The sequence below is a fragment of the Panthera uncia genome, assembly GCF_023721935.1.
Source record: "Panthera uncia isolate 11264 chromosome C1 unlocalized genomic scaffold, Puncia_PCG_1.0 HiC_scaffold_4, whole genome shotgun sequence".
Taxonomy (NCBI): domain Eukaryota; kingdom Metazoa; phylum Chordata; class Mammalia; order Carnivora; family Felidae; genus Panthera; species Panthera uncia.
In genome coordinates this window covers 83,753,858-83,770,196 of record NW_026057585.1, presented here as the reverse complement: position 1 = coordinate 83,770,196, position 16,339 = coordinate 83,753,858, and the positions used below count along the sequence as shown (strand labels likewise).

Sequence of the window (16,339 nt, the reverse complement as noted above, 5' to 3'; positions counted from 1 at the left end):
GGGAGAATACGGTCTTAAAGCATTGGCTCTTCAAAGCAACACCACGTGGGGTGCCTGGGTGTCTCAGTCAGTTAAGCGTCCGGCTTTGGCTCGAGTCACGATCTCGTGGTTCGTGGGTTTGAATCCCACGTTGGGCTCTGTGCTGATAGTTCAGAGCCTGGAGCCTGCTTCGGATTCTGTATCTACCTCTTTCTCTGCACCTTCCCCACTCATGCTCTGTCTCTCGCTCTCTCACTCTCTCAAAAAAAAAAAAAAACATTAAAGAAGCAACACTAGAGGCGCCTGGGTGGCTCAGTTGGTTAAGCATCCCACTTTGGCTCAGGTCATGATGTCACCATTCGTGGGTTCGAGTCCCGCATCGGGCTCTGTGCTGACAGCTCAGAGCCTGAAGCCTGCTTCAGATTCTGTGTCTCCCTCTCTCTCTCTGCCCCTCCCCCGCTCACACTCTCAGAAATAAATAAGCACTTTTATAAATAAATAAATAAATAAATAAATAAATAAGCAAGCAAGCAAGCAACACATGTATTTGCCCATGTGCCACCTCTGGGGCTCCATCCCAGGCACCACTGGGGGAATTTCTGTCACAGGAGATGTTCTGATGTCCGTGGCAAGTAAACTTATAAAAATATGGTCCAGCGTTAGAACAATGAGATTCTCTTGCATATCATGGAAGTAATTAAAGTAGTTGAGACTCAGGATGTGTTCGAGTAAATCCTGTACCTGAAGAAAAGAGGCTCTGTCCTCTCCTCTCAATCTGTTGCACTTCAGTAACCAGGACCCTGTTTTGCCTGTCATCAATACACAGTCAAATAATGCATCTGGCAGTCACTGCTGCACTCTAAACATGACAATTGTGTAAAGTCTGACTTTCATCAGCAGGCCTCCCTAAGACTCCCGATTATCAACCAAAAAAGATTGAATTTTGCAAGTGTTTCTTAACAAAAAATTAGTGCTTGTTGATTATGTATTTTCTTTTATGAAAAAATATCTACAGTATTAAAGGAAATAATTTTTGAAGTGCATATGTTATGCCCGTTTATCCTCCCCAAGAAGAGCGTTATTTGCTTCAGATGTGAAATTGTGTACAATAAACATGTTAACTTATTACATGTGATAATATACTGTGTGGTCCTTGATGTATTTCTGTAAAGTAAAGGTTCCACTTTAATTTCAGGATGGTTATTCCACATGACTCTTTTTTTCTTCTCCTCTAGACTTCTCCAGAGAACCCTGGGACAGTAGGTGGAGTGCAAAGCTGTATTGTGTTGCCTTCCTGCTTTTTTTGTTGCTTTCCTGCTTTTATTTTTTTATATTATTATTATTATTCTTGGCCCAGTCTTGGCTGCTCCTTTTTCTGCCACTAAAGCTAACTAACTAAAATCCTGCATGTGTGGTCATTATGAGAAACTCATGGCCATTCGTTTCAGTCCTGCACATACACCATGTCAGTTATGTTTCTTGTCATATCCTTAAGATCAGGATTGTCCCTAAAGCAATATTGTCATAGGCAAACTGGAATCTCACCTCTGATTTCCAAAAAGATTTCATTTAAAAAGAATTTTTTTAAGTTTATTTATTTATTTTGAGAGAGAGAGAGAGAGAAAGAGAGAGAGAGCACGAGCACGAGCAGGGCAGGGACAGAGAGAAAGGAAGAAGATTCCAAGCAGGCTCCAAACTGTCAGTGTGGAGCCTAGTGTCGGACTGGAGCTCACAAACTGTGAGATCGTGACCTGAGCTGGAACCAAGAGTTGGACACTTAACTGACTGAGCCACCCAGGAGCCCCAAGATATTTCTTTTTTCTTTTTCTTTTTTTTTTTTTTCATGTTCATTTATTTTGAGAGGGGTGCAGAGAGAGAAAGGGAAAGAGAGAATCCCAAGCAGGCCCCATGCTTTCGGTGTGGAGCCCAACACGGCGCTCAACCCCTCAAACTGTAAAATCATGACCTAAGCCGAAATCAGGAGTCGGATGCTTAACCAACTGAGCCACCCAAGTACCCCCAAAAAGATTTCATTTTCAAGCACTCTCTCTGTAATGCTCCAGGCCCCGTCCAGCGCTCCAAACCTAGGGTCTTGTGAAGGAAGAAAATAATCTGAAAAACAGATACAAGTAAGGTGTTAACACTTACTGTGTTACCCCCTCTGAACTGTTAATGTCCTGAGAGAGGAGGGCAGAGGGAGTGAAGTGTTTAGTAGAGAATGATGACTCCCTCACTAAAGATGGAACCCCCTGCTTCAGTGACATGGGAGGCAGTAATGTTAGCTGGGGAGGGCCTCCCCCACGCCAAGAGGATGACAATGGCAACAGCAATAGGCCGCACTGGGGCCAGATCTCATGCATATTGAAAAGACATCCACATTTGTGTGTTTGTGTGTGTGTGCGCACGCATGTGTGAGTACGCACGCCTTTAGAGGTTTTGAGCTGGTTATGATCATCTCATTGAATTTTTGTCCTAATGATGTCAGCTTGGTTTGGTTGTTTTTCCCTGTTAGTTATTTATCTGTTACGGATTTTGATGTTTGGTGTCCATGTGATGATGTCCAGGAATCTGTCTGCATGATTGTTTATCATTGCTCTGATCTTTTCCAACTACCACAGGAAGAGAGGGGAAGGGACCTTATAGAGATTATCCTGAAATAATAAATTGGCTGTTCCTTTCCCTGTGTGCCTTTCATCGTATCACAGAAGAAGCAGGCCAGCCCACCGCAGACCCAGGCATGGTCATGGACAGTGTGGAAGCAGGAGACATGACGCCTCCCACCAAAAGGAAGAGCAAGTTCTCAGGCTTTGGCAAAATCTTCAAGCCCTGGAAATGGCGGAAAAAAAAAAGTAGTGATAAATTCAAAGAGACATCCGAAGGTGAGATAATGTTCTGAGTTAAAGAGTTTCTTATTTTAGAAGTACCTAACTTTTTCATTCTCTCCCCAAGCTATTAGAACCCCCTATTTGAAGAAGGAATTCAAGCTTTTAGAAATAAAACCCAGCGGTCACTCACTAAGCCTTACATACTGTAGCCTCATCCCCAGATTGCTATTTTAACGGGCTTAAAGTTTATCAAGTGATGAATAAGGATAGTTCCTTTTGGAAATGCTGCTTTCCCAATAACACAGGATATGAAATAAATTAAGTTTAAATTTGAAGTTAGTTTTCCTGTTCTTTCTTTCCAGAAGATAGAAAATTGAACCACATTATTCTTGTGTGTCTGTCAAGTTAGAATGCTTAACGTTGACCTTTAACTGCCACATTGCTGAGTGTTTTCCAATTTAATGTTAGTTTTAGAGCGGAAAATATCTATGCGAAAACCGAGAGAAGAGCTGGTTAAAAGAGGGGTTCTTTTGGAAGACTCTGAGCAGGGTGAGTTTGTAAATAAACTACATATGTCTGTCTCTGTACACTTGTTGTTTGATCCTGACTAGGTATTTGAATTTTCTTTTGTTATTGATATTGTTGGGAGGGAGAAGAGATTCTTTAAAACTGTTCATGCATGTGGAATTTTTTTTTTTTTAATTTCTATAAAAAGAGAAAAAACAACTCAGTGAAAGAATCTCCAGAAGCACTGGGCAGTTCGCTAAAGAATACATACAAACGGGGGCACCTGGCTGCCTCAGTCGGTGGAGCATGCAACTCTTGATCTCAGGGTCGAGTTCCACCCTCATGTTGAGCATAGAGATTACTTAAAAAAAATTTTTTAATACTTTAGCCTAAACTACCTATCCATGAAACCTGGAGGTATGCATACCTATGTGCCAGCATGTCCAGAACTTGGTATATACTCAACAAAAACATGTATACATGGGTATCAGGAGACATATACATACAAATATGCTTGTAGCAGCAATATTTACTAACAGTAGAACAAAATTGAAAACAATCCAAATGTCTACTGATAATAAAACATAAAAACAATTTGTGGGGGCACCTGGGTGGCTCAGTCAGTTAAGTGTCTGACTCTTGATTTCAGCTCAGGTCATGATCTCATGATACCTGAGACTGAGCCCTGCGTTGGGCTTTGCGCTGACAGGGCAGAGCCTGCTTGAGATTCTCTCTCTGTCCCCCTCTTTCTGCCCCTCCCCTGCTTGTGCTTCCTCTCTCTCTCTCAAAATGGATAAACATTAAAAAAAAGAATATCCAATAGAAGAAAAGATGGTTTCTTCAACAAATGATGTTGGGAAAACTGGACAGCTACATGCATAAGAAAGAAACTGGACCACTTCCTTACACTATACATAAAAATAAATTCAAAATGGATCAAAGACCAGGGGGCGCCTGGGTGGCTCAGTCAGTTGAACATCCAGCTCTTGATTTCAGCTCAGGTCATAATCCCAGCTTTGTGGGATCAAGCCCCGCGTCAGGCCTTGCAGTGAGTGTGGAGCTTACTTGGGATTCTCTCTCCCTCTGCCCCTCTTCCTGCTCATGTGCTCGCCCTTTGTCTCTAAATTTAAAAAATTAGAAAAAAAAAATTAAATAAAAAAAATGGAATAAAGATCTAAATGTGAGACCTGTGACCATAAAATTCCTAGAAGGGAATATAGGCAGTAATCTCTTTGGCATCTCCTATAGAAACATTTTTCTAAATATGTCTCCTTTCGCAACGGAAAAAAAGCAAAATTAAACTATCGGTACTCCACCAAAATAAAAAGCTTTTGCATGGCAAAGGAAACCGTCAACAAAACAGAAAGATAACATGCCAAATGGGAGAAGATATTTGCAAATGATATATTCAGTAAAGGGTCAATATCCGATGAAATATGTAAAAAACTTCTACAACTCAACACCAAAAAAACAAATAACCCAGTTAAAAAATAGGCAGAAGACATGTATAGACATTTTTCCAAAGAAGAGATACAGATGGCCAACAGATACAAGAAGATACTCAGCATCACTAATCATCAGGGAAATGCAAATCAAAACCACAATGAAATAGATACCATGGCATACCTATCAGAATAGCTAGAATCAAAAACAAGAAATAACAGGTGTTGGCAACGATGTGGAGGAAAAGGAACTCTCATACACTGTTGGTGGGAATATAAACTGGTGCAGCCACTATGGAATACAGTATGGATGTTCCTCAAAAAAATAAAAATAGAATTACCATATGACCCAGTAATTCGTCTACTAGGTATTTACCCAAAGAAAACGAAAACACCATTTCAGAAAGATACATGCACCTCCATATCTATTGCAGCGTTATTTATAATAGCCAAGGTATAGAAACAAATGTCCACCCATTGATGAATGAATAAAGTATACACACACATACGATGGAGTATTAGCCATTGAAAACAAATGAAATCCTGCCATTTGCAGCAATGCGGATGGATCTAAGGATATAATGCTAAGTGAAATAAGTTAGAGAAAGACCTACCATATGATTTCACTCATATGTGGAATTTAAGAAACAAATGAACAAAGGAAAAAGACACACCAAAAACAGACTCTTAAATATAGAGAATAAATTGGTGGTTGCCAGAGGGGAGGTAGGGGGTTGGGTCAGTGAAATAGGTGATGGGGCTTAAAGAATACACTTATCATGATGAGTAGAGTATAGAATTGTTGAGTCATTATATTGTACACATGAAACTAACACTGGATGCTATTTAACTTGAATTTAAAAATACATAAAAAAAATTTTTTTAAAGGACTTTCAGGGGCGCCTGGATGGCTGAGTGGGTTGAGCATCCATCCGACTTTGGCTCAGGTCATGATCTCACAGTTCTCACATAAGTTCAACCAACCCACGTTGGGCTCTTTGCTGTCAGCACAGAGCCCACCTCACATCCTCTGCCCCCTCTCTCTGCTCCTCCCTCACTCACAGTGTGCCCTCTCTTTCTATCTCTCAAAAATAAGTTTATTTATTTAAAAAATAAAAGAGGGGTGCCTGGGTGGCTCAGTCGGTTAAGTATCTGACTTTGGCTCAGGTCATGATCTCATGATTCATGAATTCAAGTCCCGCTTGGGGTGAGCTGCTGCCCTGCTTCGGCTGAACCCACAAGTCACGCTTGGGCTGAGCCCTGCTTTTCTCTCTCTCTTTCTGTCTCTCTCTCTCTCTCTCTCTCTCTCTCTCCCTCTCCCTCTCCCTCTCCCCCCCCCCGCCTCTGCACCTTGTCAGATTCTCTCTGTCTCTCTGCCCCTCACTCATTTGTGTCCTATGAATGAATGACATTTAAAGTAGACAATCCTAAATAAATAACTTGAGAGATAACTGACCCCTTTTGCATATATTTTCCTAGCACATGCTGAGTAGAAACCAATTAATAATGTGTCTTAACCTTTCACTGTATGGTTTTCAAAAGTAGCAGTCTTTTTTGGCTTTGAAATGAGTCCTTGGTTTATAATCTAGAAATCCTATTTTTGTTAAGGCTGGGCTGTATTAACATAGTGGCAATTTACTGCATTTGCATAGTTGTCAATTTGCTACCTTGCCTGTTTTATTTTTTATTTTTTAATGTTTATTTATTTTTGAGAGAGAGAGTGCGAACAGGGGAGGGGCCGAGAGAGAGGGAGACACAAGATATGAAGCAGGCTCCAGGCTCTAAGCTGTCAGCACAGAGCCCGACGTGGGGCTCAAACTCGTGAACGGTGAGATCATGACCTGAGCCAAAGTCAAATACTTAACCGACTGAGCCACCCAGCCACCCTGCTACCTTGCCTGTTTTAAAATAGTTGTCAGAATACTTTAGCTTGAGAAACATATTTTCATTTGCTGTAGACTCTTCACTACTTTCAGCCCAAGCTCTACCTCTTACTGACACTGCACAGATAACGGTTCTGTTTAGTCTAGTAGAAAGTGGTGGGTTGGGTGAAGGAGACTAGTCTCTGAGAACTTACTTCTATTACTACTATAAAAATCCAAATAATCTAGATCTGAATCATACACTCAAACAGGAAAGGGGAGAAAAGAGATAAGAAACGTTAGAAATCACCAGCTCTTCTCCCTGTCTGATCACACCAGTCCATCAGTCTTGCTCTTTTCTTTTTGACCTTGCAGGTGGTGAGGATCCAGGGAAATTGAGCCATGCCATGTTAAAGAATGGCCATACCACCCCCATAGGGAGTACCACATCTTCTAGTTCAGTCCAAGCAGATGAAGAGTCGGGAAGAATAACAAGTCTTAGGAAACCTGTTCCAGAAGAGGACCCAAAGAAGCGACTAGGTAAGAAACTCCCAATTTTTGAGTGTAAGAGCCATGGATCAATCATTCTTGTTTAACTCAGGGTTTTGCTAGAGCCAGGGGGGAAATAAAATCCAGAGGGAATTCTTTTCTCCTTTAGCAATTCCTCAACTAGTTGCAACTGTAAGTGGAATTTTCCCTTTCTCATTCTTGCATTCACAAAATACCTAATTTGTAATTCTCAAGGACGGAAGAGAATGTTAAGTGTCAGATACCCGTGTAGGACTTTTTTGCACTATACATTCCTCCTCTCCCACCTGTGGGATTCTGTGCCTCCTCCAGTTGCCCGGCCCTTGTGTGAAGAATCAGTCCCATACAGGCCTCTCTTACTTTGAGATTGTGATTGAGAGAAAGTGTCCTATACTTTAAGTATGTTGAGGTTGGGGAACTTTGCCTGTAAACGAATCTACACGTTAAATAATGGAGGAAGTTGACCACAAGTCTATAGATGTGTTAGCTTTTTTCAGTCTATCCTGTTACTCTTTTTTCTCTTCTAAATCATATCTGTCATTATTACACAGGCTCGACTGGAAGCCAGCCTAATTCCGAAGCAGAGTCCGTTCCTGAGAATGTACCCAAACAGCCTTTACTTCCCCCTAAAAGACCCTTGTCCTCTTCTCACGAAGCAAACGAAGGGCAAGCAAAGGATGCCACTTCCTCTGGCGGCGCGGCAAGGTCCATCTCCTCCACCTCCACTGCCGCCTCCACCTCAGCACCTGCCGCCACCACTCCTGCCACCAACCCAGCAAAAACTGTTAGTTCCTCTGTCCCCCCCTCCCCAGCGCCCAGGACTCTGCCTGCCACTCCTGCCAGCACTAACACTACTGCCACCCCGAGCCTCACTCATACGGTCCCTGCCAAGCAGCCCCCTATCCCTCCCCCTAAACCAGCTCACAGAAATAGCAACCCTGTCATTGGTAAGTAAGTCTTGAGGTTTCCATTGCTCGGGGTTTGGTTTGGTTTGATTTTGGATGGTGGTTTTATTGGAAAACTGGTATAATATTGATTTGGTCTGTGAGAGAGTTCTCCATGTCATGTCCCTTTGGATGCCCTCGATACGGAGAAGAGTCTTGAAAATGAGGCAGATAACTAGGAATGAAAACAGACAGGGAGCAGATATCACTAAAACTAAGCTCCAGTTTGGTCAGGAGTGGTGGGGAGTATCTATTTTCCTAAAACAGTATTTCTGAAATACGGTTTATAGTTGGGGGACTGGATGTGAGGACCACAACAGGTTCTGACCTGCGTGGAGAAAAGGGTTGTTTTTGGGTTTTTTTTAACCTACTTTAAACCACCAGCATCTGCTTTTAGCATGAGCCCAACAGATAAAAAGGTGATTGTATAGATGCCTGTGTAACTTATGATTCAGTGTCTGGCATGATACCTTCATGCAAACTGCAAAAGATATTATTCAAAGTGTCTTGATAAAATCATGTTTTTATCTTGGGAAGAGTCAAGAATGCTACTCTTAGTAAAATAAGTGGCAGAAGAAAGAAAACTTGGAAGATAACCAGCACACTTACCAGTTTAGTAAATTTTTTTTTAAGTTTATTATTTATTTTGAGAGAGAAAGAGCTGAAGAGGGGCAGAGAGAGAGGGAGAAACAATCCCAAGCAGGCTCCATGCTGTCAGTACAGAGCCCAAAACGGGGCTCAGTCTCATAAATTGTGAGATCAAGACCTGAGCCGAAATCGAGAGTACTAAGCCACCCAGGTGCCCCGATTTAGTACATTTTTTTATATTTGCCTGAAGTCCTGTTTAGGTCTGCTTTTCTGTACATAATTGCAGACCTTCTTAGAGGAAATTATGAGAAGGGGAGGAGAGGAAAGAGGTAGTTTTTCAGGAAAAATAATACAAGGCTTAGTACTGCTTCAAGTTCTTGTTCGTGATTGAAGGGAGGAATAAAGTACGCTCGTTAAACAGTTAATACCGCCAACTTGTGTGGGTTGACAAGAACCCTGAAAAACAGGCTTAGAATTCATTGTGAGTATGACAGGTTGGAGTAGCTTGATTACAGAAAGGACGGTGGTTATTATTGTTATCACCAACCTAGATGGACAGTCTGTGTTGACTTATCTCTGAGGAACTTGAGCTGCTTTCATATACTTGGCTGTCAGAGCCTCCTTGTGAAGTAGGAAGCCGATTTTATCTATTATATGGTTAGGGCAATTATAACATGAAGAACTTGTGACTCACTCAGGGTTGCAGTTAATGAGAAATAGAAACCAAACATAGGCTTTTCAGCTCTTGAGCCCAGACTTCTGTCCTGTACACCGATATTCTCAAACTGCTGTCTAGACAAGCTCTCTTCTCCATCAACCTAGAGGACTTGTGAAACACAGATTGCTGGGCCCTGCCCTTAGAATTTCTGAATCAGTAAGTCTAGGGTGGGCCTGAGAATTTGCGTTTCTAATAAGTTCCCAGATGATGCTGATGCTACATATATGGGGACCACACATTGAGAACCATTGCTCTAAAGCAGTAATACTTCACTCTTTTCGGGGTAAGACAGTTATAAAAAATAATAATATGTGTACTGTAACCTGGGCTGAACCTTAGAGGCCATGCTTGGCCTAAGGTGAATAGCCCAAAGCAATAGGCCTTGTGACTAGGGGATCAACATCAGTCCTGAGTGGTCCTCAGCAGAAGGAGAAAAATAGGAGAGTTTTTATAGGTTTTTATTAAGGCTAAATAGCTATGATTTAAAGGACTACCCTTTATTCTGAAATTATGACCTTCCTAATTCTTTGATGTTAAAAAGCCATTTCTTGCATGAAAGGATTCTGTTCACAAATGGTTTGCTTAGTATTAAGTCTTGGAAATATTAAAAATTGACAACCTGAGGTTGGTTGAGATTTTCATTTTAGTTTTATTGGTTCATGAGATCCAAACATTTGGAAACTACTGCTTTAGACATTGCTATGTCTACTGACAGGCATAACAGTGTTAGGACTAAGAACTAATTAGGACAGAGGGAAGACCGTCATAAATAGCTGAACAGATGAAGGGAATTTGTAACCCCTCCAATGAGCATTCTGGCATCTTCCCCTCAAAACTACAACCAAGTGTCCTTGCAAGGATAAATATAAGACAGTTCACTTCCTTAACATTTTGAGGTATGTGTAAGTATATATATATATATATATATATATTCCTTAAATCACCAAAGATAATTTATCTTATCAATTCAAACAGTAAAATAATCAAATTTGGTCCCGTCGGATGTAGATTTTGTGGCAAATGGAATTTATAACTGCTATTTTTAGAGAGGCAACAAAAGTCTAGTCTACCCAAAAATAATCTCTTCCATTGAAGCTAAAATTAATATTTTTTTAAATTTTCATATTTAAAAGTAATATTTTGTGTGTGTGTATGCAATGTTTTTCTAGAAAGTCTTTTAAAAATTTAAGGGATGCCTGGGTAGCTCAGTCAGTTAAGCGTCCAATTTTTGGTTTCCACTCAGGTCATGATCTCACGGTTCTTGTTTTTGAGCCCCATGTCATTCTCCACACTGACAGTGTGGAGCCTGCTTGGGACTCTAATCCCTCTCTCTCAAAAATAAATAAACATTTTTTTTTTAATTTACTTAAGATATATAACACTGTATGTTATTTATACTGGAATTAAGTTTTTAAGTGCATTTGGGTTATATAAATATATAAAAAGCTAAAGGTTATTAAAATAATATAAAGCTAGGGGCACCTGGGTGGCTCAGTCAGTTGGGCATCTGACTTCGGCTCAGGTCATGATCTCACAGTTCATGGGTTCGAGCCCTGCGTTGGGCTCTGTGCTGACAGCTCAGAGCCTGGAGCCTACTTCAGATTCTGTGTCTCCCTCTCTCTGCCCTTTCCCCTCTCACGCTCTGTCTCTCTCTGTCTCTCAAAGATGAATAAACGTTAAGAAAAAAAAAATTTTTTTTAAATAATATAAAGCTAATTTATTCACAATAAATTATGATTATCTCACATATTTAAATTATTTTCATAATTTAGTCTATGGGCAAGTAGGTATGCCTAATAAAATGCATATATAGTTAAAACTGAAAAAAAATTACTTATGATAAATGACATTAAAACATTATCAAATTAGCTAGCTTTTTACTTTAAATGCTACCAGTAGAGTGGGACTTAGGGCAAGTAAATTTTTATTTCAGGGGACCTTGAGGTGTTTCTCTCTAGGTAAGACATCTGGAACCATTTGAAAACAAGTGGTGTGACCAAAATTAGGGTTTTGAGTGAAGGGTGAGGGGTTGGTGATCAAGAGACCTACTATTTAATTACTTTGCAGGATTAGCTCCTGCGTGATATGATGATCCATTTCTTAAAGGCCATTTGGAGCCCTCCAAAGGGACTTTGCTGACTCAAAACCTCAGTCATTGTGGGCTTGGGGGAATCACATAGGGGTGCATACTGTTCTGATACAGGGTAGGAGCCTCTAGTCTCATAAACGTGTATCGAGGATCCACTGTGTGCCAAGCACTATGCCCACCTCTGTGGGTATGCTGATGGAAACAAGGAACCTATAGTAGTGGGGAGTGCAGATGAAGGTTTGGGTGTAAAGGATAAGAGGTATGGACAGTAATAAGAATCACAAAGACAGTGGGATCTAGAGGATGGAGTCTAATGATAAGACCTGGGAACTAGCTGAGCCCCTGCCTGTGTGTTGTCTGATCTTGGCAGGTCACCTACCTAATTTCTGTGGCTTCAGCTTTTCCTTTTGTAAAATGGTAAAGATAATCTCCCGTGTAAGGAGAATCTGAAGTTAAGGATAACAGAGCACTTTGATTTTCTCAAAGACCTTTGTATTTGCTATAAAAAGTCAGGATGTCATTACTGCTAATTTTATAATGCAGAGCTGGGATATCTAGATTTTATTATTTATCAAGCTGTGGTAACAATGCCTGATGGTGTTTGGGGTTTTTGTTGTTTTTTTTTTTAGGGCTACCTTCATGTCTAAATTTTTTAATGGCATTCTGTTAGACAAAAAAACTTACCCACATTCTTTATCTCTTTATACTAACTTTATCTACCTCAAGTCATAAAAAGTTGTCATGTTAGAGCAAAGAAGTAAGAATTACTTTTCATCAGAGTATTAAGGTAGTGGTCTTCCTGCATGCCTGTACATTTATTAGGCTTCCTAGGTACCTAAATACAAATTTCATTTCGGCACGCGATATCTAGGATGTGGCAAAGTCAGGAAATGGATTGGTTTGCCTAAAAGCTGAGAGTAAGCTCAGTTCTAATCTAGCCCTTAGGCTGGCCCCTCATTGTGAAGCCATCTTAAATTGAGGTGTTATTCTCTCTTTTCCAGCTGAACTGTCCCAGGCAATAAACAGCGGTACATTGTTATCAAAACCGTCCCCACCTTTACCACCAAAGAGAGGCATTCCGTCAGCCTTGGTACCCACCTTGGAGTCTCCTGCCACCGCCACCGCCACCGCCACAAAAGCACCATCTGATCAGAGAGAAAAGAGCACATGCTCTGTGGGCTCGGAACCACTGTTGATGATCCCACCTCTCTCTCCGTCCCCACCGCTGCCTACTCATACACCTCCTGAACCCCCACGGTCCCCTCCATTCCCTGCTAAGACTTTTCAAGTTGTGCCAGAAATTGAGTTACCACCGTCCTTAGACCTACCCCACCTACCCCAGGAGGTTTCCCAGCAGGAAGATCAGAAAAAGGAAGTGCCTAAGAGAATGTTGGACCACAGCTTTGGAGAGCCCCATGTACCCTGTAGGCTGCCTCCACTCCCACTGCATATCCGAATCCAGCAGGCCCTGACCAGCCCGCTTCCCATGACTCCTCCCTTGGAGGGCTCTCACAGAGCTCACTCCTTGCTCTTTGAGTACAGTGACAACTTTTCTGAGGACAGCAGCACCCTAGGTCGGACCAGGTCACTTCCCATCACTATTGAAATGCTGAAAGTGTGAGTGCCTTTAAAGCTTGCCTTTTGTTTCCTCTTCTTTACTCTAGGTAGCCCTTCTTGGGAAAAATTACTTATAAAAAGAAAATGTGAATAAATTTAAAGTAAGAATACTCAGCAAATAAGACATGTTCTAAAGTTTGGACATTTTTTACTCTGCTGATTTCTATAACATTGTTTCCATAGCAGTCACAAACATCTGTACTTGAAAATTAAAACCACTTTATTTTTTGTACATGATACAAGGGAAGCAGTGTAACAGGGTACTTAAGGAGCATTGATGTTGGAGTAAAATAGCTCTGGGTTCAAATCCCACCTCCACCTCTTCCTGGCTTGTAGTAGTGTACGTTACTTAACTTTTCTGCTCTTGAGCTGTCTACGCATAAACGGAGTGATCCCCACCCATAGGCTTGTGAGGATGAAATTCGACAAATCTGAAAGTCTGGGACCTGGCACCTGAACTCGGTGGAGCGGGACAGAGAGCAGTCTGGAGAAAAAGAAGGGAGCTCTGAAAGATAGCTCAGTGTTCCAGCCTCATAGACTGGACCTGGCCATTGTATTCTCTCCCTCATCTGTCCCCAGACACCTTGCCTTTTTAAAATTCCAACGATGTGTGACTAAAGGTTAACACTTTTTGGCCATTTGGAGATTTGCCTTGCTAGCTAAAAGAATTGTTACAGAGCTGTTGCGGCATACTGCTAATTAGTTGCTTTGCCATAATCTTTGTACCTGCGGGTATAATTTTTTTACTTCCCGGAAAGAGACCGCTTAGGAGTTCAAGATAGACTAAGTCACAGTTTTATGCCTGCACAATAGAAAGGGGAGAAGTTAGTTTTCATCTTTGCTTCTTTGGATTAGATTATCATCTTGTCCCACTCCATTGTTAAACCAAGGGAAATAAATGGGTTAAATGTCTTTATTGCATATCTTCCATGAGCCAGATACAGTGTTAGATTCTCTGTGGTCTTCTCACTTAATCAGCCCAAAACAGACTTGAATCTCACATGTAGATCATTAGGGCCCTGTGTGCCAAACACTAATACAGTCTAGAATTTATCTGTTTGTCACAACAAGCCTCGGAGGTAAATATCATTCACATTTACAGAAAAGCTAAATAACTTACAAGCTATGAATAAGTTGTAGAGCTAGGATTTAAACCCAGAGCCTTTTAGATTAATAGCTGCTAAAAAGTTTCTTAGCAAGATGGTTGAAGTTAAGGGAAGGAATAAATTTTTTCATTTGTGGAGTTTTCCATAGTTATTCAGTACTTTGCCATGCAAATCAGTTACCTGTTATGTTTCTGAAAGGAAAACATAATTATATTCATTTGTTAGTCCAGACGATGAAGAGGAGGAGGAGCAGACCCCCCCATCTGCATTCACTGAAGATGTGGCATCTACCTCAGTTGTTCCCAAACTGCCACGGTGTCTGCAGGAAGAGGAGGAAGAGAAGGAGAGTGACTCTGATTCAGAAGGTCCCATTCAGTACCGAGATGAAGAGGATGAAGAGGAGAGCCATCATAGTAAGAAAGGGAAAAGCACAGGAGAGAATTATTTTACCAATAAAGCTGCTCTTAGCAAATATAAGACGAATGGAAATAGGCACTCTCTCCCATCAGGTCATCTGGTAACTGATACTGGAGGCCATTGTGAAGGAGCCTTGTCCCTGCTGTTCCCACTCTTCTAAGAAGGCAGTGAGAGGGAGCCAAGTAGATTGAGTCATGCAGGTTTTTATTTTTTTGTGATTGAAAAATTATTTACCTTGATGGTATTAAAGAATTAGCAGAAGAAAGTTGGTATTTGAGCTGCATTGAAAAGACATAGTGATCCTCTGCTTTAGTCTCATGAACTTACTGTGTCCATGGGGCAAAGAAAAAATCCATGTTCATGTATGCAAATCTGCAGATAATGGAATTCTGATTCCCAAAAATGAGAAGGCAGCTTTAGGAATAGGAATCTTGGGGGTGCCTGCGTGACTCGTCAGGCATTCGACTTTGGCTCAGGTCATGATCTCACGGTTCGTAGGTTTGAGCCTTGCATCAGGCTCTGTGCTGACAGCTCAGAGCCTGGAGCCTGCTTTGGGTACTGTGTCTCCTTCTCTCTCTGCCCGTCCCCTACTTTTAATGCTTTAAATAAGCATTAAAAAAAACTTAAAAAGAATAGGAATCTTGGGGCGCCAGGCTGGCTCAGCCCGTGGAGCATGACTGTTGATCTCAAGATCATGAGTTCAAGCCCCATTTTGGGTGTAGAGCTTACTTTAAAAAAAAAAAAAAAAAAAAAAAAGAATGGGAATCTTAGGTGTGTTAATGCAAATGCCTTTGTGTTGTAATTCAGAGGGCTAGCCCATGTTTAGATTCTTGTTCTTCTAGCAACCTTCTTTAGAAGGAATGTAGAGAAATGTAGAAGACAGAAGGTATCTTTAGCCCAACTGAATCCATCTGGCTAATTAGATTTTTAGAGGTCTTCAGCTTTACCCCCCACCTCTACATTAGCTGAGTTACCTGGAGGCCAAGTAGAAAGCTGAGAGTTGTAATACTGTTTGTTCAGACTCTTGCTTAGTTCCAGGTGAGGTTGGTTGAGCCTTAGTGTCTACTTTTTTTTTCTTTCCCTTGTGCAAAGGTGCTCTGGCCAACAAAGTGAAGAGGAAGGACACACTGGCAATGAAGCTGAACCACAGACCCAGTGAACCAGAGCTGAACATGAATTCCTGGCCTCGGAAAAGCAAAGAGGAGTGGAATGAAATACGGCACCAGATTGGGAACACACTGATCCGGTAGTTCTTTGCCTAGAATACATGGATTTTATTTGATTTGGCCAGTAGCTGTGTTAGATACTTACTTTGTGGTGCATTCACTTACCTTTTTTTCTTTTTTGATTTTAGAAACAGCGTAATTTTTAAAAATACACATTGTACACTCTTGGATATCCTCTTGGAACTTGAAAATTAAGGAACCAAATGGCTCTTGGAGCTTTAAACCATGAGATAGACATAAATGTGGCTTTTAAATTTTCTAGGGGCACCTGGGTGGCTCAGTCAGTTAAGTGTCTGACTTCGGCTCAGGTCATGATCTCACGGTTTGTCAGTTTGAGCCCTGCATCGAGCTCTCTGCTCTCTGCATAGCCTACTTTGGATCCTCTGTCCCCTTCTCTCTCTGTCCCTCCCCCACTGCCTGTACTCAAACTCTCCCTCTCCCTCTCTCTCTGTCTCTCTTTGTCTCTCTCTCTCAAAAACAAATAAACATAA

General features: G+C 41.3%; 1 protein-coding gene across 23 annotated transcripts in view; it reads left to right on the top strand.

Moving 5' to 3' along the window:
• Positions 1-16,339, top strand: part of LOC125913573 (mediator of RNA polymerase II transcription subunit 18) — a 131,589-nt gene that overhangs the window by 100,743 nt on the left and 14,507 nt on the right. For 15 of the 23 annotated variants that reach the window (XM_049618758.1, XM_049618759.1, XM_049618760.1 and 12 more), the window contains 7 exons: positions 2,685-2,858; positions 3,273-3,353; positions 6,991-7,155; positions 7,695-8,090; positions 12,484-13,099; positions 14,431-14,618; positions 15,715-15,868. In XM_049618758.1, the coding sequence (XP_049474715.1) occupies positions 2,685-2,858; positions 3,273-3,353; positions 6,991-7,155; positions 7,695-8,090; positions 12,484-13,099; positions 14,431-14,618; positions 15,715-15,868 (1,774 nt within the window). Of the gene's footprint in view, positions 1-1,214; positions 1,243-2,684; positions 2,859-3,272; positions 3,354-6,990; positions 7,156-7,694; positions 8,091-12,483; positions 13,100-14,430; positions 14,619-15,714; positions 15,869-16,339 lie in introns of all 23 variants that reach the window. The other 8 variants (XM_049618768.1, XM_049618774.1, XM_049618771.1 and 5 more) reach the window with 2 other exon arrangements.